The sequence below is a fragment of the Natator depressus genome, chromosome 3 (genome assembly GCF_965152275.1).
Source record: "Natator depressus isolate rNatDep1 chromosome 3, rNatDep2.hap1, whole genome shotgun sequence".
In the NCBI taxonomy this organism is placed as follows: Eukaryota; Metazoa; Chordata; order Testudines; family Cheloniidae; genus Natator; species Natator depressus.
In genome coordinates, this window is record NC_134236.1 from 68,314,508 (window position 1) to 68,338,717 (window position 24,210).

Below are 24,210 nucleotides of genomic sequence, written 5' to 3' on the forward strand. Positions count from 1 at the left end.
AATAATCATTCCCATATTAATTAATGCACCAAGCTTAGGCAGGATATATTCATATTCTCTCCTACAAATGTAAAGTTAAGACTGCACTTCAACTTCCATTATAATAACCTCCTGTCTCAAAAATCTTTGAGCTGCAGTTTCACATGCTTGATTTTAATCCAAAGACATTTTTTGAAGTGTGAGGAAAATCCATTCAGCCACTTTCCAGTGAACAAGAAAAAATACACTTTTTCTAAGTTAAAAAAAAAGATTAAAGGCAATATTTGAAGTAGTGAAAGCAAAGTGAATCCTGGGCAGGGGTTACTGAAGAGAGAAGTGCCAGCTCTGCTATATGCTCCTCCTATCCCGGGAACTATGCAGAATTCTCCTCTGGTTGAGCTCCACTGGGTCATTGGTTTGGGGGGGATTTTAGGGCTAGGACCAGAACTGCTGCTCTTTGTTATATTCTTCCTGCAGACCCTGAGGATGTCCAATGGAGAGCTCACACTTCTTAAAGCAGTTTTTATCATCTAGGCTCCCCTTCCTTATTACACATCTGTGAGACAGTCAGTCTGTGGCAGCACTGCACCAGCAGAGTGGCTTTGAGGGATTCCATGGATCATCTAAAGAGCTATCTGGATCTCAGGAAATCCACTAGGTTTGATAGCTTAAACCTCTGCCCTTTCATTTCTTGACAAAATGATAAGCAGGAAATTCTGGCAGTCAAAACTCAGTTTCCTGTCTCCTAAACCAGATACACCCATATATGGCTCTAGGTCAGTGGTTCTCAAACTTTTGTATTGGTGATCCCTTTCATATAGCAAGCCTCTGAGCACAACCCCAACATATCAATTAAAAAGAAAAAAGAAAAGGAGTACTTGTGGCACCTTAGAGACTAACCAGTTTATGAATTAAAAACACTTTAAAATATATTTAACACCATTATAAATGCTGGAGGCAAAGCGGGGTTTGGGGTGGAGGCTGGCAGCCCGCGACCCCCCATGTAATAACCTCGCGACCCCCTGAGGGGTCCTGACCCCCAGTTTGAGAACCCCTGCTCTAGTGCAACCTGCATCCATAACTTAAAAGTAGCTTAATTTAAAAATTTCAGCTTTCACAAAAGTCTTGTTCTTAATGAGGAATAATCACTTGGGTAAATTTGATTTTTTTTTCTATCTATCTAAATACCTAGATGGTCCCAACAGTAAAGTAACTGACCACCATTATGTTGTAAACTAATCAAGATTTGCTTAAACATAAACATGATACAAAATTTCTATTGGACTATTGGTAGCATAAAACGTCTACGACACTCTGGAGCAGGGGTGGGCAAACTACGGCCCACTTCCAGCCCATCAGACATTTTTATCTGGCCCTCGAGTTCCCACCGGGAAGCGGGGTTGGGGGCTTGACCCACTCTGCCCACCCAGTGCTCCCTAGCCCCTGACTTGCAATTCCCTTGATGAGCGCCATCTTCCGGCACGCAGAGCCACACTGCACAGGTGTGACTTCACCGCGTTGTTTCCAGGTTTGGAACCCCACCCTTATGCAGCAGCCCCTCCCCAACGCAGCAGTGCGCCCAATCCCCTCCTCGTCTCCTACAGCTCTACCCTCAAGAGCCTTGAGAGCCCAGGGGCCGCACCCATCCCAGCTAGGGTGCCTCCGTAGCAGTACCTGATATGGCCACCTTGGTGTCACTGCCGGCAGGGCCCCTAGAAGTCCCCGGTACCGCCCATGTAAAGCCCTCCCCACACCACACCCCATAAGTCTCCCCTCCCCCCACCTCGGTAATATCCCATATAGAGCACCCCCGCCATGCTACACCCCATAGAGTTCCCCTCCCCCACCGGGCATACTATTTCCATACCCAGATGCAACCCTCGGGCCAAAAAGTTTGTCCACCCCTGCTCTGGAGGAGTGTAAAACCCAATTACACAACTCCTAAGTGCCATAGCCAGGGGTTTTCTTTCTTTTAAAAAATGGAAATAAGGGAAACATCTGAAAAAAATAAGTTAATGCAACATTAATGTTTCAAGTTAATATGAAAAAAGTCAGGGATGGAAAAATTTCTTCTTGCATTCTTAATCATTTGTTTTCGCTGACTACTCATAACTGACAATCATGACACTAGCCTTTTCCTCCTCTCAACCATGGGGGGAGGGAGACAAGTCCAGAGCAGTTCTACTGTAGTTGGGGTACAGCTGCCATCTTGCAACACTCTTCCCCGAATCAGAAAGCTTAAACATGCTACTTTTTATATTAACAATCCAAAAATTAAGTAATTATCCATCTGACCAGATTTTTACTGAGCCAGTTTCTAAGAAAAGTATGGTTATGGCTGTCAACACATGATTAATTAAAGAAAGGAAATTAATAGGTAAGAACAAATTGTCCATTTTCCTTTCTATTTGTGCTTGACAATTCTCATAGTGGGATGTAACAAGCAATAATTATTAACTCAGATCAGCCTACATGAGTTCACCAAAATACCAAAGAGAAAAAACCGCACAATTTTGTATAACATTTTTGCATAAAAATCTACAGTGGGTGCCCCCAAAATAACATCCCATCCTATAAATCCCAGACTCCAAGCCCAACATTTTCAAAATGTGGTTGTCTGAAGTTACACACCTAAATCCAGAGGCACTGAGGGATGTAGGTGTTTTAATGTTGAGTGGTGCAATACCAAACTTTTAGGAACTTCAAAAATGACTGGAATCCACAAAGCTTGAGTTAGGTGCCTGGTCTCCCTATAGACCAGGGGTTGTCAAACTGTGGCTCATGAGCCACACATGGCTCTTTTACAGTTAAAGTGCAGTTCACAGGGTCCACACCCCCCATTCTCACCTACCAGACTGGGGGTGGGGGAAGGCTTGGGGCTTCTGCCCTGCAGCAGGATGGTGGGGCCAGGGACTTCTCCCAGAGACAACTGGTGCCTGCTGAGAGTAGGGGGGAAATCTAAAGGTACATCCCTCCAAGCTTGAGTCATGCCCCCTCAGGTACACGCACCCTCTTACCCTCAGCAGCCCTCCCTTCAGCTCCCAGGTGTTAGCTTCCTGTGGAGAGACAGTGGCAAACAGCTGGGAGCTGCAGGGAAGGGTCGCTGCTTTAGCTCCACAGGGACAGGCAGCAAAAACAGCGGCTCTCCCTGCAGCTCCCATCTGTTTGCTGCTGTCTCTCCCGCAGCTCCCAGAATGCTGGCTCCAGCTGCTGCAGTACAGTGAGGGGGCCTGGTAGCACCATGTGACTGAGCAGGGCCAGCAAACCCTGGCATAAATCTGAGGTGGGGCACCTGGCCCCAGGTGCCCGCCCCCCTCCACGTGTCACCTCTGGTTCTGCCCAGCAGGGAGAGGAGTCTTGGAGCTTCAGTCCTGCAGGACATGCCTGCTGGGGCTCGGGGCTTCAGGCATGCGGGGTGTGCCTGCCGAGACTCCAGCAGGAGAGGGTCTGAAGTCCCAAGGCCTGGAAGGTGCCTCCAGTGGGGCTGAAGCCCCAGGACCCTCCTTCCCGTGTGGCTGAGGCCCTGAGTACCAGCAGGTGCACCCTGGCTCTCAAACTTCTGAAGATTGTCATATGCAGCTCACACGGTCAGTCAGTTTAGACACCCCTGGGCTAGTCCCTTAATCACAAGACATTCTCTCCGCTGTAATATGTGTATTGTCCATTCCACCTCTACATCCAGGAGTTGTTTGGATATGGAGATACTCTAAACATTATTTAAGGTAATTTGTAGAGTTGCAGAGGACCCAACACTCTCCCATTGTGCCCTTATATCCTATTTATCTCAAATGTTGGTAAGGTGTGTATGTTGCTTTTCTATGAATATGTTTGACTACTGTGCCCTGCTCTTACAATAAAATGGTCTATATAATGCATGGAAACCCTTTAAAAATTGAAGTATTTATTGAATTGAAAGTTACAATATTTGTAATAAGAAAAGGAGTACTTGTGGCACCTTAGAGACTAACCAATTTATTTGAGCATGAGCTTTCGTGAGCTACAGCTCACTTCATCGGTGAAGTGAGCTGTAGCTCACAAAAGCTCATGCTCAAATAAATTGGTTAGTCTCTAAGGTGCCACAAGTACTCCTTTTCTTTTTGCGAATACAGACTAACACGGCTGTTACTCTGAAACCTGTCAATATTTGTAATAGGGATGTAAATACCATTTAAAAAGTCAACCGTTTAAAAGATTAAAAAATGTCATTTAAATGGTTAACCGTTTAAATGGCTGGGGCCCAACTGGCCGGCACAGCTGGGACTGCTCTAGCCAGACAGTGCGGCTGGGCCCGCTCCAGCTGAGCGGCGCTGCTCTGGCTAGGCACCATGGCTGGGCCTGCACTGGCTGGCAGACAGGTTAATGGTTAGGGTGGTTAACCGGTAAGACTGTGCTTACTGGTTAACCTTTCACATCCCTAATTTGTAACTGTAGGCACTCAGTGTAGTGTGGGGGAAGTTCTGTGGCCTTGCGACCTCTGGATTTGTAAGCCTCTTTGTTTTCAGCTGAAATGGATTTTTACTGAAAAAATCCTGGGTTTTATAAAAAAGAATTATTTGGTTTTTGTCCTGATTTTATGTATCATTTAAATTATATATATTATAAACTTGCTTTATTAGGAACATACAATACATTGCATGAGATTATATATTATTTTAACACATACTCGCCTGTGTGTATGTGCAAAGCTGCCTGTTGAAGTAAGGCAACGCCTTCCCCCAGAAGATACACACAGGACACAGGCAGGCACGGAGGCTCTGAGCACTGGAACGTACGTTGATGAATCTCACGCCCACCACGTCCACCTTTCAAGCTGCCAGACAACAGGTTAAAGATCTGACACACTGAAGCGGATACATTCCCCGGGAGAAAATAACTAAAAGGTAAAGAGAACACACAGGGCCCGATGGATACGGGACAAACCCGCTCCATCATTCAAAGGAAGCCAGCAAGGGGCCAGAGGGCCACGCTGCAGCACTCTGGCCCTGCCGGCAGCGCCTGTAGGCAGAGGGCCCCGCGTGCCGCGGGTCTCTGCCCCACCAGCCTCGGCTTTGTACAAGGCGGGCTCTGAGATGGCCCTCGCGCGGCGGCGGAGCAGCAGCAGCAGGACGGTGGGCGGGAGGCGCGGGGCCCGGCCGGCTCCAGCCTGCAGATCAAGGCCAGTGGGGTTGGCTGCGGCGCGCAAGGCGCGGGGCCAGCCGAGCGCTGTGTGACAGCAGCAGCGAGCTCAGCCCGCCGGCAGCGCCGCAGGGGCCACGCGTTAACGGCCCTTTCCCTCGAGCGCCCGTGTCCTGGCCACAACCAATGGGGCAGCAGTTACCTCCCGCCAGCCAATCACCGCGCGGTAGGGCCGTCCCGCCCCTGCTCGCTCAGCCCGGCTCGGAGAGAAGCCCCGCCCGCTGGGGAGCCGCGTTCTGTCTCCATGGAAACGCGGCAGGCCGGCTGGGGACGACGGTCGGCTGTCTAGCCCGGCTGGGGCAGGAGACTCAGCTGTTGGCCCGGGTAGAGGCGGGGCCCCGGCCGGGGCGGGGCGGGAGCCGGGCCAGGGGAGCCGGGGCGGCCCGGCAGCAGAGGCTGGGAATCTCTCATGGGGTCGGGTAGAGGGCTCCCCGGGGTGGGGGAGGGACAGGGAGCTAACGCCGCGCCGGCTGCCGGGGGAGGGACTCAGCCGCTTCCCTGGTGCAGAAAGACGGCCCCCCCGCGCGTGCGCATTGTACGTGAAGTGAGGGCGCGCAAAATGCGCGGGGAAGGAGCAAGTTGCGCGCGCGCTTCCCCGCGGAGTATTCCCGTCCAAGCGGCTTGTGTCGGGCAGGAGGCAGCCAGCGTAACGGAATTGGGCGTCGCCCGCGCCGTGCCTCCCCCCCACCCCCCGACCCTCTCTGCGTTCCCCTCTGCCTGGGTGGCCTGAGGGGGAGGGGAAGAGGCGAGCGGTTGTTCTGGAGCTGTAGCTTCTTGTAGCTTCTTATTTATCACGGGGGGGGAGGTCATTACAGCCTGCCCAGTTGATATAATTTTGCAGAAACATACACATATTTTAAAAAAAAATTGTTTTACTTCTCAGGTGAGTTCTGTGCTTGTGAAAAGTGCCTGATTGATGGCCCCTGGAGTCCTGTGTTTACTCTTGGAAGAGGTGCAGCATGGGCAGCAGTCAGGGCCAGATTAACTCTCCTGTGCACCTCGGGCTGTTAGATTTTTGTGGGGCCCCTGTATACAAGACTTTTTCCTAATTGAAAACAAAATGATCACAATTTGGCGTTGAGGCTATTAACGCTATACTAAACTTGCCTTTTAATTAACATAAAGCCATTCTGTGATTACATTTCAGTCTTAAAACATGTTGAATCATAGCGTTGGAGGGGACCTTGAGAGGTCATCTAGTCCAGTCCCCTGGTCTCAAGGCAGAACTAAGTATTATCTAGACCATCCCTTACAGGTGGTTGTCCAACCTGCTCTTAAAAATCCCCAATGAGGGAGATTCCACAACCTCTCTAGGCAATTTATTCCAGTGCTTAATCACTCTGACTGGAAGTTTTTCCTAATGTCCATCCTAAACTGCCCTTGCTGGTTTAAGCCCATTTAAGCCCGTTGCTTCTTGTCCCATCCTCAGAGGTTAAGAAGAACAATTTTTCTCCCTCCTCCTTGTAGTAACCTTTTATGTATTTGAAAACTGTATCATATTCCCTCTCAGTCTACTCTTCTCCAGACTAAACAAATCCAATTTTTCCAATCTTTAATAATTTTTGTTGCTCTTCTCTGGACTTTCTCCAGTTTGTCCACATCTTTCCTGAAATGTGGCACCCAGAACTGGACACAATACTCCAGTTGAGGCCTAATCAGCACAGAGTAGAGCAGAAGAATTAGTTCTCATGTCTTGCTTACAATACTCCTACTAATACATCCCAGAATGATGTTTGCTTTTTTTGCAACAGCGTTACACTGTTGACTCATATTTAGCTTGTGATCCACTGTGACCCCAGATCCCTTTCCACAGTACACCTTCCTAGGCAGTCATTTTCCATTTTGTATGTGTGCAGCTGATTGTTCCTTCCTGAGTGGAGTACTTTGCATTTGTCCTTATTGAATTTCATCCTATTTACTTCCGACCATTTCTCCAGTTTGTCCAGATCATTTTGAATTTTAATCCTGTCCTCCAAAGCACTTGCAGCCCCTCCCAGCTTGGTGTTGCCTGCAAACTTTATAAGTGTACTTTGTATGCCATTATCAAAATCATTGATGAAGGTATTGAACAGAACCAGACCCAGAACCGATCCCTGTAGGACCCCACTTGTTATGCCCTTCCAGCATGACTGTGAACCACTGATAACTACTCTCTGAGAACAATTTTCCAACCAGTGTCATGTGAGACAGTATCAAAAGCCTTACTAAAGTCAAGATATACCATATCTACTGCTTCCCCTCGTCCACAAGGCTTGTTACCCTGTCAAAGAAAGCTATCAGGTTGGTTTGATATGATTTGTTCTTGACAAATACATGCTGACTTTTCAAAGATAATTGCTAATGGCTCAGATATCTCCTCAGTCAGCTCCTTGCATATTCTAGGAGGTATTTCATCAGGCCCTGGTGATTTGAAGACGTCTAACTTGTCTAAGTAATTTTTGACTTGTTTTTTCCCTATTTTAGACTCTGATCCTACCTCATTTTCACTGGCATTCACTATGTTAGATGTCCACTTGCCACTAACCTTCTTGGTGAAAACTGAAACAAAGTAGTCATTAAGCACCTCTGCCATTTCCACATTTTCTGTTCTTGTCTTTCCCCCCTCATTGAGTAACGGGCCTACTCTGTCCTTGGTCTTCCCCTTCTAATGTATTTGTAGAATGTAGTTAAGTTAATTCAAAATATCCTACTTCTTACCTTAGAACAGCTGTTATATTATTTTCTTTCTGGGAGGGAGTTTGGGTGCTGGAGGGGGCTCAGGGCTGGCGCAGGGGACTGGAGTGTGGGAGAGAGGGAGGGGTGCAGGCTCTGGGAGTGAGTTTGGTGCAGGAGGGGATTCTGACCTGGGGCAGGAAGTTGGGGTGCAGGAGGGTGTGCGAGGTGCAGGCTCCAGCCAGGAGGCGCTTACCACAGGTGGCTCCCAGCCGGCGGTGCAGCAGGGCTCAGGCAGGCTGCATGCCATGGCCCCATGCCGCTCCCGGAAGCGGCCGGCTGCTGGCATGTCTCTGTGCGCCCCTGGAGAGAGGGGGAGAGCGTTTCTCCGTGCGCTGCCCATGCCCGCAAGCGCGCATGGGAGCTACGGGGATGGTGCTGAGGGCGGGGGCAGTGCGCGGAGCTGCCTCCCCCCCCCACCCAGGGGCCGCAGAGATGTGCCAGCAGCTGGGCGCTTCCGAGAGCAGCATGGGACCACAGCATTCAGGCATCCTGCCTGAGCCCTGCTGTGCCACTGGACTTTTAGCGGCCTGTAGATCGCAAATGGCTGGCAGAGGCTCCAGGATCGACCAGTCGATTGCAATCAATGGGTTGGTGAACACTGAATTGTATATAATTATGGATTTATTTTTGGAGGGCTCCCCCTAGTCCGAGGCCCTGGGCTGCAGCCCCTAAAGCCCCTGGGTTAATCCGGCCCTGGCAGCAGTAGTATAAGCTCCCCCACACTACCAATATGCCCCAACCTCATTCTGGAGTTACCCCCATAGCAGGGGTGGCCAACCTGTGGCTCCGGAGCCACATGTGGCTCTTCAGAAGTTAATATGCGGCTCCTTGTATAGGCACCGACTCCAGGGCTGGAGCTACAGGCACCAACTTTCCAATGTGCCAGGGGGTGTTCACTGCTCATCTCCTGGCTCTGCGACAGGCCCTGCCCCCACTCCACCTTTCCCAATCCCATGCCCTGAGCCTGCTGTGCCCTCGCTCCTCCCCCCCCCCAGCCTCCTGCATGCCACAAAACAGCTGATCGGGAGGGAGGGGGAGGTGCTGATTGGCGGGGCTGCCGGTGGGTGGGAAGCGCTAGAAGCGGGGGGAGCTACTGACATATTACTGTGGCTCTTTGGCAATCTACATTGGTAAATTCTGGCTCCTTCTCAGGCTCAGCTTGGCAACCCCTACCCTATAGGGTATGAGTGTAGTTACGTTTCCATGACCTTTTCTGAGACTTCTAAGAAAGATGTGATTTGGTGCCAACCATAGGGTATTGTGGGAAGACTTGATTGGAAAAAAAAATTGGAATTTTTGTAGGAAAAAAATCAAATTTTTCACAAAAATGTGTTGAAAAAAATTCCTATTCAACAAAGCTCTAATTGAAGACTCCTGATAACTAGGAACTGAACTGAGACCAACACTCACTTCACACTGAATATGCGTCAGAGGATAGCAATATTCAGTCACCAAGTTAAAGCTGAATTTAGGATGTAGAAGGCTCAACATCCTCTTCCCAGTCCCCTGATCCAAATAATTGGAATTCCTAATCATCTCTCAAATTAAGTAATAATTTTATTTCATATCTTAAACACATGGAAAACTAGAAGTTCTCAGAACTGTCATTGGAGTCCTGGAGTTCATAATCTGTAATTCAATAATTTGCCATTAATCTACAAACAAAAGGTATCTACTTGTCCTGGTCAGAATTCTGCCTCATGTGTCAGACTAAGTTCCCTCTAAGCTGTGTGGCTGCGCAACAGGCTATCAAGGGCCTTGCATGCAGGGAGAGGCGCCCCAGCCCCACCGATCCGGAGCTGCTGCGGCCAGGGAGGGGTACCCCTCCCCTGGCCCAGCTGGAGCTGCTGCAGCCAGAGAGAGGCATCCCGACCCACTGAAGCTACCACAGCTGGGGAGAGGTGCCCCAGAGCTGCCAAGGATGAGAAGAGGCACCTTTCCACCAGCCCAGCTTGGCCTCACCAGAGCTGCCATGGCCGGGGAGAGGCGCCTCTTCACCGGCCCAGCACGGCCCCACCGGAACTGCCGCAGCCAGGGAGAGGTGCCTCTCCTCTGGCCCCAAGCTTCAGCAGCGAGAAAGGGCTGGGGGGAGTCCTCTCTCTCCCTGCCTCAGCCCTGGGGCAGCCTACATGCCAAACCCCTCATCCTGGCCACACCACAGAGCCCGCACCCCCAGCCAGAGCCCTCATCCCCCCGCACTCCAACCCTCTGCCCTAGCCCTGAGCCCCCTCCTGCACCTGGAAGCCTTCATCCCCAACCCCACCCCAGAGCTTTCACCCTGAGCCAGAGCCCTCAACACTTCCCCCCCAGCCCCGCATCCCAACCCTCTGCCCCAGCCCTTAGTTCCCTCCCACACTGTGAACCCCTCAGCCCCACCCCCGCCATACATCACCTCCATATTGGTTCACATAACAAAATTCATTCCGCACATGGATGTAAAAAATTAGAGGGAACACTGGTGTCAGAGGTACTGTTAATGACTGTAGTGAGATTTTTGTTCCCTCAGCTTCCCAGGAAATCCCTGCTGATGTGAAAAATATTTGTGTTCCGTTAAAGCTGATGCATTTTTACCTGCTTTTGTGTTGATTGCTGAGTTAGTACTGTTCAGCTAATAAGAAATATTCCATCTGTCAGACAAAAGCTATCTGGGTTAAACCTTTATAATCAACTTTTGTATTTTTCCTTCAAATCTTGTTTTGTGTTAGTTTCTTATTGTTTGGAAATATTCTTGTCACTTGTGGTCCAGTGAACCATAAATCATCTCTGCTACCTAGTCAAGTTGTTATTGAAAATTTAAGAGGCTTAAGGTGCTAGACGAGAATATGTAATCTCACTACTTCAGCAAATGTTGCAGTGGGGAAAAGAGAGGATGAAAGACAAATGTATGATGCATTGTAATAAACATCAAACCTGTTAATGTATTGTTGGTCCAGAATGTCTCACTCTCAGGCTGAAAGTGTCATAAAGAATATCATTCGTGAAATAGGACAAGAATGTGCCATGAAAGGACAAACTGTGTCTGAAATCTTGGTGGCTTTCATGGTAAGAACAAAATTAATATTTTAGCTGTTGATTATTTTATTTAAATGCCTTCAGGTCATGTTAATATCCCCCTAAGATTAATAATACAATTTTCACTAAACAGACAAGTATAAAGATTTAGCAGTTGCGCACATTGGCCACAATTTTCAAACTCTGTTCTTAGGCTCGAGCCTTGCTAGGATTTAATTTTACTCACTGTGAGTAGTCCCCCAATAACATCTTTTGCTAATCTGCAGGTGAAAGCTGTCGTTTTGGATCCCAGGAATGAGTTTAATGTAGATAGAACCCTCACAAAAAATGATGTGCAAAAACTTATTAAGGTAATTCTGAAAATTCTCCAAAAGTTCAGAAACTTTACATACTTATGTAGAAATAAAATTTAAACATCTGCTCTGTATTTATAGTAACAAAACATACCTGCCATTGCCTTCCACAGGCTAACACATACGATTATGCAAAGCCACCTGTATTGCTGTATATGCATTGGGAAATCTAAACAATCTAACTACTGGTGAAAGTGACCTTATGATAAATTACTGAGATCTCAGCATAATTATTAGAGGGTAGATAAAGATGAGATGAATGAAATATTTTTTGCCTCCTGGAGCTACAGTATAACCAGATATTGGAGGGAGGTAGAGAGAGACTGAGAATAGCAGATAGAAGTATTGGAAGCATCTTTAATTGCTTTAGTCAGTCTTCGGGCTAGTCTACACTTGCAACGCTAAAGCACTGCCGCTTGTGTGGACGCTCTCCTAGCACTGTAAAAAACCCATCTCTATGAGGGGTATAGCTCCCAGCACTCACATGTCAGACTAAGTTCCCTCTATGCTGCGCTGAAACTTGCTGCTCTCAGGGGTGTGTTTTTTTCACACCCCTGAGCGAGAAAGTTGCTCTGTAACTTGCCAGTGTAGACAAGCCCTGAGTAGGAGATTTGTCTATACATCACCGAACAAAAAAAATTTGTCTATACAGCACCGAACATTAGCACTTAACTAATACTAAATAATACCAGTTTGTAAGTTGGTGATTTTTAGCTACCGGATCAATTTCTAAGATTCCTTTAAAGCATTTTGAAAACTAGCATCATACTTCATTCTCATGGTTCTGTAGTCAAGAGTGGATTCTGCATTTCCTACGGTGATATATACCTATTTATCATGTTCTGTCGGGAGAATGGGGAGAGGAAGGCTCCCTTCCTGCTGTCAAAATAGAAACATTGTTATTGATGTTTCAGAAAATTCTAAGTGGTTAGAAAGTATTAACTTTTACAACTCTCTTCTTAGCTCTGTGTTGGTAGACTTCTTGACACAGCAAATCCATCCCTGGACACTATTAAGATGCAAGTTTACTTTGATATGAATTATACAGACCGAGGTAATTTTAATATGTACAAATATTAAATATGAGTGTAACATAATAAAACTGGTATCTAACTATATTGTTTCATCTGTATTTTAATATTAATCTTTATTAGCGTACTATATGCACGTGACAGCAAAGCAAAATAAGATAATAAAATGAACTTGAAAGTGTAGGCAAAACTATATGGCTGTAAATTAAATTACTACTTAAAAAAGAATTCTCACAATATGCCTTGAGATAGGTATTACTTTCCCTGTTTTAGAGGTGGGAAAACTGAGGCAAAAGTGTTGCCCAAGGCCACAGAATAAGTAAGGAGCAGAGCTGGAATAAGAACTCAGGAGAATTTGGCTCCCAGGCCTGTGTTCAGTCCACTAGGCTATGCAGCATCTCAACTCATTTGACTTGCCTTTTTTTTTTTAAATTGGTGAAATTTTGAGCTCCAGTATAATCATTTCAGTTGTCTTTGAACACTGTACCGGATTCTCAGGGGTGGATGCAGTAAGAACCTGGGTAGATAATAGGATAGGTCTCTGACATGCTCCCTGGGGTAAAACCTGAACTGGGGTACCGCTGTACCCCCTTAACTCTCCAGCCTGGGCACCCTTTCACAATGTTTTGCTAGTGACAAGCACCAAACCCTTCCTGGCACTGTTATCATAGTACAACAGCATGTGGAGCCCCACAACCAGCTAAACTGCATGGATGATCCCTGAGCCACTCATGGAATCACATAGAGAAAGGAACCAGCACACCTTCCAAGCCCCCAGCCTTGCACTGCAGAACTGTACTATATTGCCCTGGTCGGAAGCCTGACCAGTGTAAGTTCATTACCCGGTCTGCCTCTCCCTCAATGTGGAGAGGATACACACTGGCCTTTGTAATCTGAGCTGAGATTTCCCAAGCACTTTAACCAAAACACACTGTTTTAGGTAAAATATAAAACAGATTTATTAACTTCAGAAAGATCGATTTTAAGTGATTATAAGTGGTAGGCACTAAAGGTCAGAGATAGTTACCAAGAAAAATGAAAGGTAAGCATGCAGTCTAAATTCTGAACCTTATTAGACTGAACAATATTTGGATCAAGCAGTTTTCTCACCCCACTGGATGTTACAGGTTGCTTATAGTCCTTAATACACAGGCTTTCCCTTTAAATCTGAGACCAGTTTCCTCAGTTCAAGACTTTGTCTTCCCAGCGTCCTAGTTGCTTCCAGTGTAGGTGCGGGAGGAGAATGGTAAAAGCACAATGCCACTGTCCTTTATTTTATATCCTTAGGCTATGTCTACACTTTGTACCTTACAGTGGCACAGCTGTGCTGCTACAGCCAGGCTGCTGTAATGTACACTGTGTAGCTGCTCTTTGCTGGCAAGAGAGAGCTCTCCTGCTAGCAAAATAAAACCACCCCCAACGAGGGGCAGTAGCTTTCCCACAGACAAAGTGCTGTCCACACTGGCACTTTTTGTCATTAAAACTTTTGTCGCTCAGGGGTCTGTTTTTTTTAATCACACCCCTGACCGACAAAAGTTTTACCAATGAAAGTGCAGTGTAGGCTTTAGTCCATGTCCCTGCAAAGAAACTAGCCCAGGCATGCCTGATGGGCCTTGCTGAGTCACAGGGTTGAACAATCCCCGTTGTGTGGTGCTTTGTAAATCCCTTGTCTACTACTCCCCTGCTGATTAATGGTCATTTAACGCCCGCCTGGGTGTGGATCACCTCCTTTGTTGTCACAGCAAAATCTCATACCTTCATATACACTAATAATATACTTATTTTGATGGAACAGTGGGTTTCAGCAGATCATGACCTTTCCTATGTATCTTGCATGGCATACTTTGTACGAAACATATCATAATTACATGACAGTGGTGAATATGGGGGTTCCAAGGTGCTGGTTTGAGGTATAGAGTGCCACAAGGTCTATCATGGGAAGAACAGTGTTACAGCATGGATATAACACAGAAGGAATGTGTAATGGACTTGGAAGCCAAAACATATTCGCTTTTTTTTTTTTATGCGAGAGAGAGATTTACCTTTATAGAAAGGCAACGTTCTAAGTTCTTTGAACCAAATTCTCCTCTCAGTTACACTGGTCTATTGACTTCAGTGCAGTTATTCTAGACCTGCCCTTGTGTGACCTGAGAGCAGAATTTGTCCATTTGTTGATTTTCACAATTGAGAATGATCCGCATTATTGGACCATCTATTTTAAATGTATTGAGTTTGCATAGCCCAGAGATTATTTCATAAAATACAAATATTACAATCCCAGTAAATTAGGCAGATACAATATTTATATATAATAGCCAAAGACAAGTATGTTGTCTCTGATCAGTGCCGACTCCCAGTGACTTTAAAATGGCAGAGACGGTATGGGTGAGAACAGGAAAAGAGAAGGGGGAGAATGAGAGTCACAGTGACATGCAATATTCTTGGGATAGGGAGAGCTGAGAGGCATGGGACATTCATAGGGCATCAGGATAAACTGTGAAAATTATTTGAAAGATTTTGCTGCCTAGCACTGGCTTTCATAGTGGATTTTTAAAATTAGCAAAACTAAGGGCCTGATCCAAAGCCACTGAGATTTGGAGCAGGCCCAAAATACACAAACAGCATGTTCAGTCCAGTGAAAATTATGTTACTCTATGTACGTTAGACCAAAAATGAGAATAATATTTGGCTGTAACGTAGAACTTCTCAAATATCTTTCCTTCCCAGTTGAGTTACTTAATGAGCAGCATCGCATTCTAGAGGCCAGGCTGGCCCCTGTGAGCAGAGAAATCACAGATAATCGTGCTCGTACACGAGAAGAGCTGGAGAGCATTTATCGAAAGATTGTTAGCTATGTTCTGCTACGATCTGGCCTCGGATCCCCTACAGACATCATGGTTGTTAGGGAGGCAACAGGTCAGTAATCAGTCAAAGTATCTGATTCTGGGCATCCCTTGTGGGAAAATAAAGTCTGGGCCTGATGCTGCTCTGACACTATGTAAAAATCTGGAATAATTCTGTTGATTTCAGTTGAGTTTCCTGGTGTGAAACTGGTGTAAGTTAGGAATCAGGCTGTCTTAACTCTTTCATTAAAATATCCATTGCCCAGATACTAGTAAATATTGTAAATTGTGGCAGCTTTAAAAATATTTGCTACTAATAGTCTGAATTTCAGTTAAATCATTTCTATGGCATAAAATAGCTTGATAGCATATCAGCCTGTCTGCTTCGTTATTTGCTAGTCTCCAACAAAAGGTGTGGTAAAATTATTAATTTGTGAACGCCTAAGCATCTCTCCAAATCTAGAATACACTTTTCTGTTTTCACAACTACCCATAAAGAGGAGTTAGTTTTGCTTCCCTAGTATTTTCAGTTTCATTCTTATACGTGCTGTTATTTTTTAACTCTTTTCAGCTGCCCTGCAGAGTGTGTTTCCCCAGACAGAGCTGGGTGTTTTTCTCTCTCTCAGCAAGAAGGACAAAGAGCGACAACTGAAAGAACTTACCATGATTGTCACAGGAATTCGGTTATTCAACAAGGACTGTGGGAAAGGAGGAGAAGGCATTGATGACTGTAGGTATATTACTAAATTAAAATTATGAGCCCTAAGAAAGACTTTTCTTGCCTCTAGCCCCATGACTTCATGCTACTCAAGATGAGCAGGATTGGCCCAGTGTCAGTAAGCCTGAAGGGAAAACAAACCATTAGATGAATGAATTGTGTAATGCTTAAGGCCAATCAATGCAAATGTCAAGATGGTACTGTCAAAATATTTACAGTAGAACATACCTTTAATCTAATATTGCAAGAGATGTTAGAAATCCATGAGGCAGAAAATACATAAATTCTGATAATTTAGGGTAATTTCTGCCGATTCTTCTTGAATACTCAAAAATCTCTTAAATCTTGAGCCCTTCTAGTTGTTTAGATAACTATAATGATGTAAACTGATGGACTGGAATCTTTTTGAGTGTGCAGCCAGATAGCCCAAAATAGTAAGTCCAAAGAGATGGCTAAACTTCCTTGTTGCTCTTATTTTTGACTCCCTTCTTAAAATATAGAGTCATAGAGTTTAAAGCCAGAAGGGACCACTAGATCATCTGGTATGACTTCCTGTATATCACTGGTCACCAACACCACCCAGCACCTGCACACTAAATCCAACAACAGAAATGACACCAAACTAAATGAGAGCCACTGGAGACTAAACTATTATGTGCCACACACAGAAAATAGGAAGGACCAAGGTGCACCAGTGTAGGAGGCCCCTGCAGGGGCAGGGAAATGATTAAATGATAGAGACTCAGATAATTCTGGCAAGTAAGTGACCAACATCCACATGCTGCAGAGAAGGCAAAAAAACCCCAAGGTCACTGCCAATCTAATGTTGGAAAAAATTCTTTCCTGGCTCCATGTATATAGGAATCAGTTAGACCCTGAGCATATGAGCAAGAACCAGCCAGCCAAGCATCTGAGAGAGAGAATGTTCAAGTGCCACCTCATAGCCCTGGCCTACCCAGTGCTCTGTCTCCAGTTGTTGCTATCCCTGATGCTTCAGAAGAAGGAGATTTTTTTAAAAAAAAAACTCTCAAAATGCGGGAGCAATGGGGAGGAATCCCTTCTTGATCCCTGCTGGTAGCCAACTGAAACCCTGAAGCATGAGCTTTAGGGACATAAGCCAGAAGTGAGCCCCATGTCTGTTTGTTATACCAATAAATTAAAAACCAGCAGGATCTTATTAAAGGGAAAAAGGCAAAATACCACATTTATTGTGAATACAGAAAGAATCATAGTAAGCAGTTAGTTACAGCTATAACATTCCATTCAATCTCATATTTAGTCACACATTCATTCATACACACACACACACACACACACACAGGTTCTGCAAGGTTGTTATCATAGTAAGCAGTTAGTTATAGCTATAACATTCCATTCAATCTCATATTTATTCATACACACACACATACACACACAGAGGTTCTGCAAGGTTGTTATCATAGTTACCAGCCTTAGAGTTGCTCAAGGTGGCCTGGACATGAGGAGGGAGCAGGGCCTTGTCAGATGCTCATCTGATGCTCCTGGAAGTTGCTTTGCAGAATCAGACCCCAAAGTTCTCACTTTTTAGAGTCTCTTTTTATAGGAATTTCTTCCTAGGCCAGTCTGTGGGAATTGCTTCATCATGCTGTTGCTGAATCAATCAGCAGATGGCACATTCCTGATGGCTCCGTGCTGCTAGATGTTATCTTGTTCTTTGGTTCTCCCATCCTTGAGGCTGTTGGGTGGATTCCAGTCTGCCCTCTGGGGGTCCTCTGGTTATTTCCACTTGACGCCTTCTTCAGCCGATGGACATTGGATTCTTAGGCTGGCACCTCCCTGATCATTCCGTTATTATCCACACCAAGCATCCATCCACATACATCCTCTATCTCTATTTTAATCACAATTGTTAATACAACAAAAGGGTGGGGAGTTTCTGGGTGCTGTTTCTGTTGTTAGAGTATTGCTTTGAGTCTCTCTCTCTGTGAATTGCTTTGAGAACAGACTCTGTCTTAGAATGTACTAACACAATTAGCAGCTTGCAAGTTTCACACATAGAGGGAGAGAAACAGTACCAAAAACCAAGAGACCTCTTAATTAGTAATACCCTGGAATTTAAACTATGGGGAATCAAACTCATTTGTGATTTTAATACAGAACTTCTTTAATATGATCCAACATGTTGAGCCGTGCACCCTGCAAGCAACCAACGTTATTAAATATTTCATTGCTAAATGTATCAGAATTATTATTTAAATGGCTGTTCAATAGAAATAAAATTGCAATATATATGATATATTGTAATCTACGTAGTTTAATTGTATTTTCATATAGAGGCTAAGACGCTATATGTAAAATGTTCTAATACCTCTGAATGAATGATGTTATACAAAAATAAATAATAACATGTATTGTGAGTTGTGAACATGCAAATAATCAACTATTCTACTGATTATTTCGATAATCGAGATAATACTTTGCACTTAGAACACCTTTAATTCAAGGTTCTTAGTGCTCTTCACAAAGGTATATACAGCATTATTACCCCTCTTTACAGATTGAAAAATAGAGATTAATTGAAGAGATTTATGTGATTTTTCTAAAGATCATACAGCAAATTGTGGGCAGAGCTGACTGGATAGAAATCAACAGTTTTGCCACTCAGATCGTCTCTCTGAGTCTAACCACTACAACACACTGCCTCTGCTGCTTTTCTGTGTTTTAATGTTAAGTCACATATAAAGAGGAATGCATAATAAAACCCCACATGACACAACTGTCTGCTCTGAGTGTGCACACTTATCTCTTTTGCATGCGCAGATGTCTATTTGCACATCCAAATGTAGAATGTAGTGGATGCACGCCTGTTTACACCCTCCTTTGATAATGAGGCTCTAAGGAAGAAGAGTTAATTATAAAACCATCAGCTCAAAGATTTTGGACTCCCATTGTGCAGCTTATGGAATTTAGTGGGTTTTTTGTAATGTGCCATGTCCAGTAAGAGCAAAAATAGTTCATTTTAATCAGCAATATTATATTTTTATCTTTTTCTGGGCTTATATAGACCCATTACCGTACTATGTGAGCATCTCATAAATGTGAATTAATTCATTCCCATAACACCTTTAATTATTATTATCCCAGTTTCACAGATGGGAAAACAGAGGCACATAAGTGATTTACCCAAAGTCACGCACACAATTTTGGAAGAGCCCAATATTGAACCAAGACCTTCTGAAAAGCTAATTTTCCATAATCCTAGACCAGAGGCGGGCAAACTTTTTGGCCTGAGGGTCATATCAGGTTTCCAAAATTGTATGGAGGGCTGGTTAGGGGAGGCTGTGTCTCCCCAAACAGCCAGGCATGGCCTGGCCGTCACCTCCAATCTGACCCCTCTCCCACCCTGCTTCTTTCCCCCTGATAGCTCCCCTGGGACTCCTGCCCCATCCAAGCCCCCTGTTCCCCGACCTCTGACCACACCCCCAAACTCCCCTGCCCTCAATTCACCCCCAGCCCTTGCCCCCTTACCATGCTGCTTGGAGCACTGGTGGCTGGGTCAGGCCGCGGCTCTGCAACTGTGCTGCCTGGCCGCCCAGAGCATTGCGGCGGCAGTGCGGTGTGCTGAGGCTGCGGGGTAGCGGGAGCTGCGGGGAAGGGCCAGGGCCTAGCCTCCCGGGCCAGGAGCTCAGGGGCCGGGCAGGAGGGTCCCACGGACCAGATGTGGCCCACCTTTGTCATAGACTATACTGTAGTATTTTCCTCACAGTATAGTTGTCATTGGTAAGAACCATTTGACCAGCAGTGTATGTAATGGTTGGGTCTTGTGAACAAATTTTGGAAATGTGTGATGTCTCAGAATAAGAGCTTGCACTCAGAAATCTATTGGAGGATTCCTCTGATCAAAGTATTGAACTGAAAATATTAACTATCAAGCATGATTACCATGATGTGTTTCTATATCTGTTACTTTCCTATGTATCTCATACTAAATCTGCATAAATAGTGCCAGCTATTCTGAATGAAGCCATCCCAGCAGCCACGCAGCCTATTGATACAGAGCTTCGTGCCTCCCAAGATCTGGCATACCGCTACACAGCTGTCTTGGAAATGAAGCATGAGAGCCCACAGAGAAATATAGAATCTAGATTATCTATGTTAAAGGAAGCACTTTTCAATGTGAGACAACATGAAGCCTTCCTCTGCATCATTCTGGTGAGCTATCACATTATATCTTATGGATTCTTTAGGATATCTTAATATGAAATTTCAGCGTAAATTGCATTTTACAAAGTAAAATAGGGGTATATGTTTGAGGAAAGAAATCCTGGTGCTGTGTTTGAGCTGTGCAGCTAGAATGATGTGTTAAAAGTTCATGCTTCAGGGATTCAGCCAGCCACCTGCAGGGGTCAGGAAGGGATTTCACACATCGCCAATGTTATCTCTTTCCTCTGAAGCATCAGGGATGGACACTGCTGGAGATGGGACATTGGAGGGGGAAGGCCAGGGCTATGAGTTGACACCAAGAATTCTCTCTCTCAGGCACTTGACTGGCTGGTTCTTGCTCACATGCTCATGGTCTAGCTGTTTGCCATGTGTGAGGTCAGGAAGGAATTTTTCCCCATGTCAGATTAGCAGTGACCTTTGGGGGGTTTCGCCTTCCTCTGCAGCATGTGGGTATGGGTCACTTTCCAGGAGTATTTGAGTTTATCTCATTTAATGATTTTCCTGCCATTGTGGGGGCCTCCTGTTCTCTGCATGTGGCACATACTGGTCTAGTCTCCTGTGGGTTGTAATACATTGCTCTGATTTCAGTTGTTGGGTTTAGTATGTGGGTGGGTGCTGGATGGTGTTGGGGACCTGTGATCTACAGGAGGTCAGACTAGATGATCTAGTGGTCCCTTCTGGCTGTAAAATTCTGACTCTATTTAGAAGTTAGGTTGCATGCCACCCCTTAAAATATAACTGCCCAAAAAGAGGCAGAATGCAAGTACCCAAATAGTTTCTGCTAGCTATTTATTTTTCTGTGACTGTATCCTTACCTGAGGTATGTTCTCTTTCCAGTCTGATGTGATCACGTGTGCACAAGAAGTTGAAATGATGGACAAGCAGTTTGCAGCACAAATAGAGCAGTTAAAAAACACTGTTAAAGCAAAGACTGCTGTACCTACATCACAAGTTTTCGTAAGCATTTGAAATGCAAAAGTATAATTTTCTGAACAAAAGCAAATTAGAAAAATCACTTTTATTGTCTACAATACTAACATAATATTTATGTTGCAGTATCATGTGACATGGTTCACATAAATTTCATGTTGAATTAGGAAAAAAGATCTTATTTTCTGTATCTGTCTAATAGTGTTCCACAGACACAGCTACCTTGACATCTATTCATTTGCTTTAAAAAAAGTTAAAAGGAGTTTGTTATTACACCTGCTTTGAGTTGATAATTGTGGTTTTACAAACATATTTTCCTATTTTTTTTAATATTTCTTTTTCTTTCCTGTTGCTTTGCGAAAGACATAAAAAAAGGGAAAACTAACTCTAGGTGAATAGAGAAAATGATTATGCCAAAAGTGCTATTAAATGCATAGAATTGCACTAAAAATAGATTTTCTCTATTCCTTTTCTTTAAAGTAGCCTTAAATATTACTTGTAACAATAGTAGGTAAAAATATTCAGAGATGAGAGTTTTAAGTTAATGATGCTTCACTATTGTATTATGTTGGAATAGCCTTGGCTCAGAGTCTTCTATCCATATTATTTTGAAACTAGGGCTGTGCAAACCTGCACATGGTCAGTTCTTATTTGGGTTCTTATTTTTAGCTGGGAAGATATGTAATAAAGTAGTCACTATCTTGTCTACTTTCTGTCATAATTAATTATAATAAACATTTTGGAAGGGATCTTAAACCTCATGCTTCATGGCTTAAGTAAATCTCTAACTGTTAGAGAGCCTCATGAGACCTAATGTGGGGGGACAGGTTATCCCACATCTACCTTCTTTAGGGTTCTTATACCTTCCTTGGAAGCATCTGGTGCTGCCCTCTGTCAAAGAGAGGATACTGGACTAGATGCCTCTTGGGTCTGATCCAGTGTAGCTGTTTCTATATGCCCGTTGATCTTACAAATCCTGTCCTTTTAGCAGACACCCCTTTCTTCTATCCTGCTACCCAGAGCAATTCTTTCTCTTTGTCTTCTCTCTCCCTATACTGTTCATTTTTATTATGAGGGCCAAAAACATACTTGTCACTTTACAAGCAAACAAGAAGGCACATCATCCCTGTCCTCAGGAGTTTACCATAGATTTCCTTTCTTGAATAGCTTCTATGTACCAGGTTATTTGCCTGTTTTCTTCACTTCTGTTAGCAACAGAATATGTACAAGATACTTGATTCCATCTGTGCTCTTGCAGGTAGAACTTTCCCCATCACAAGACCACTTAATCTTACTTGTCTTCAAATTGCTGCAGAGAAGTTGTATTGTGTAAGAGCATCAGGAGATTTTTTAATTCAGCATTTGTTGCACAGGGCCTGGATTGAGAATGTAGCAGACAAGCATTTTAGAGTATAGAGTAGGCTCACTCATTTTCCAACAATTGAGTTAAAGAAGGTTATGATACTATTTATAGTAAAAATTATTTTGCTGCCATTCCTCTGTTTTCATTTCTTGTGTCCATAGCATTTCATGATAGTGATGCTGATGAACAACAGAGCTAACTCCCATAACAATTCTTATCATGGCTCCATTAACATGAATGCTAATGTGCTAGGATAAATTTTAAGTTCATTGAATGTATTCCTGATGTCGAGGGAGCCCTTTTCTACTGTGCTAAGATCTGAAAACTTGAAGATGCCTGTGTTAACATTCAAAATCTATTCGGCATAGTCAAGAATGTAACTATTTTCTACTGGCCATTTCCTCAGTGATTTCAAATATGTTACAACAGGCCCATTTTCTCCCATTGTCTTTGAAATCTGTATCTGTACTAAACTGTTTTGGGGCTGAGGGAAAATGAGAGGAACAAAGGCTGAAATTTGTCTATGCCTAGGTCTGTTTGTGTTTCTTTTTATGGTTAACCTGAATACAGGAATTTCTTCTTTATTGCCTTCCTCTGTCTATCTTTTCATTTTGCATTTATATTATTATATTTGTGGGGAGGAGGAGAGACTCTTTTCCAATATAATTCAGAAAACTGCCTCCAATGTTTCCCCAAAATGTTTTTATTACTTTTAAAGTAAATTTAAATGGTTTCTAGGATTTGGGCCTGATCTTGCAAGCCCTCCACTGGGATTTCTGAGTGCAGAGGGCATGCAGGATTGGGCCCCTTGTGTTTAACAGTTGTATTTGTGACTATTGTTTACAGTATTTGTTTAATTATACAGACAAAGCAAATGTAGATTTCAGGTCTTTCATATTATTTTCTAGCCTATCTTTCTTGCACTATCTAACCTCTGGACGAGCTTTCAGGATGAGATATTGCTGCTGAGTTTCCTGACTAATTTGACAGTCAGTCTACAGCAGTTCTTGGGAATCCATGCACAACTCTTTCCTGATGATGTGATGGAGTCGCTTCTCGAAGGAGTGACTGTGAAGAATGATGAGCAAAGGATAAAGGAAACCATGGGTACTGAAAGTTATCACATTTCCTTTTTCCTGTTTGAGTCCTTGTATGATTTTGTGACTTAAATCCTGTTTCTAAAAAGTGCAATATTCCTATCTGAAGCAGGACCTGACCCTGAAAATCTTTATTGACATAGGGGTCCTTACCCAATAGTCCTGTTGAGGGCAACAGAATTTTTGGGTGCTCAGGACCACATAGGAGCACTTAATGCTTTACAGAACTGGACTCTTAGTTTCTTGATGAAAACATGGTTTACATATAATTGGTACACATCTTTGGAAAACTGAGAGGAAAACAGTGCTTGGACACCAATATCTGCTCCCTGGTATAGTGCTACTATTTCTTCTACATTATCAGTGTACTGCTATACCTGGGACTGCTGCTGTTCCCCGTGAAGTCAATGGACACTTTGCCACTAATTTCTGTAGGTGTGAGATCAGACCTTTTTTATCTAAGGCCCTGTCACTGCTGTATTTGAAATTTTGCTAGCAATACTCTTGGGAAGAGCATGTGAGATGGAATTCAGATGCAATTTTTAAAGTTACTCCTATGACATAAGCTACTAAATTGTTCTTTATGTTAAACTTGTAAGCACCTTGAGATTTCTTCATATATTTTCCCATAATACTTACCAAAATGGGACCCTGATCCCTATTGGAGCAACTGGGTGCTATCTTAAACAAACTAGGTAAATACAACCTACATGGAGCTGCTATAAGGTGGGTGTATAACTAGTTGGAAAAACATTCCTAGAGGTAGTTATCAGTGGTTCACAGTCAAGCCA

The 24,210-nt window shown here is 44.2% G+C and overlaps 1 protein-coding gene across 8 annotated transcripts in view; it reads left to right on the forward strand.

The window, feature by feature from the left end:
* The first annotated feature begins 4,684 nt into the window (after positions 1-4,684).
* The window catches only part of CFAP206 (cilia and flagella associated protein 206), a 46,250-nt gene continuing 26,724 nt past the window's right edge, over positions 4,685-24,210 (forward strand). For 2 of the 8 annotated variants that reach the window (XM_074948081.1, XM_074948076.1), the window contains exons 1-9: positions 5,386-5,478; positions 10,803-10,911; positions 11,148-11,231; positions 12,198-12,288; positions 14,993-15,181; positions 15,680-15,838; positions 19,809-20,017; positions 20,867-20,986; positions 23,231-23,429. In XM_074948081.1, coding sequence (XP_074804182.1) covers positions 10,804-10,911; positions 11,148-11,231; positions 12,198-12,288; positions 14,993-15,181; positions 15,680-15,838; positions 19,809-20,017; positions 20,867-20,986; positions 23,231-23,429 — 1,159 coding nt within the window. In that variant the 5' untranslated portion in view covers positions 5,386-5,478; position 10,803. Of the gene's footprint in view, positions 4,860-5,385; positions 5,479-7,400; positions 7,435-10,802; positions 10,912-11,147; positions 11,232-12,197; positions 12,289-14,992; positions 15,182-15,679; positions 15,839-19,808; positions 20,018-20,866; positions 20,987-23,230; positions 23,430-24,210 lie in introns of those variants that run through there. The other 6 variants (XM_074948077.1, XM_074948078.1, XM_074948080.1 and 3 more) reach the window with 6 other exon arrangements.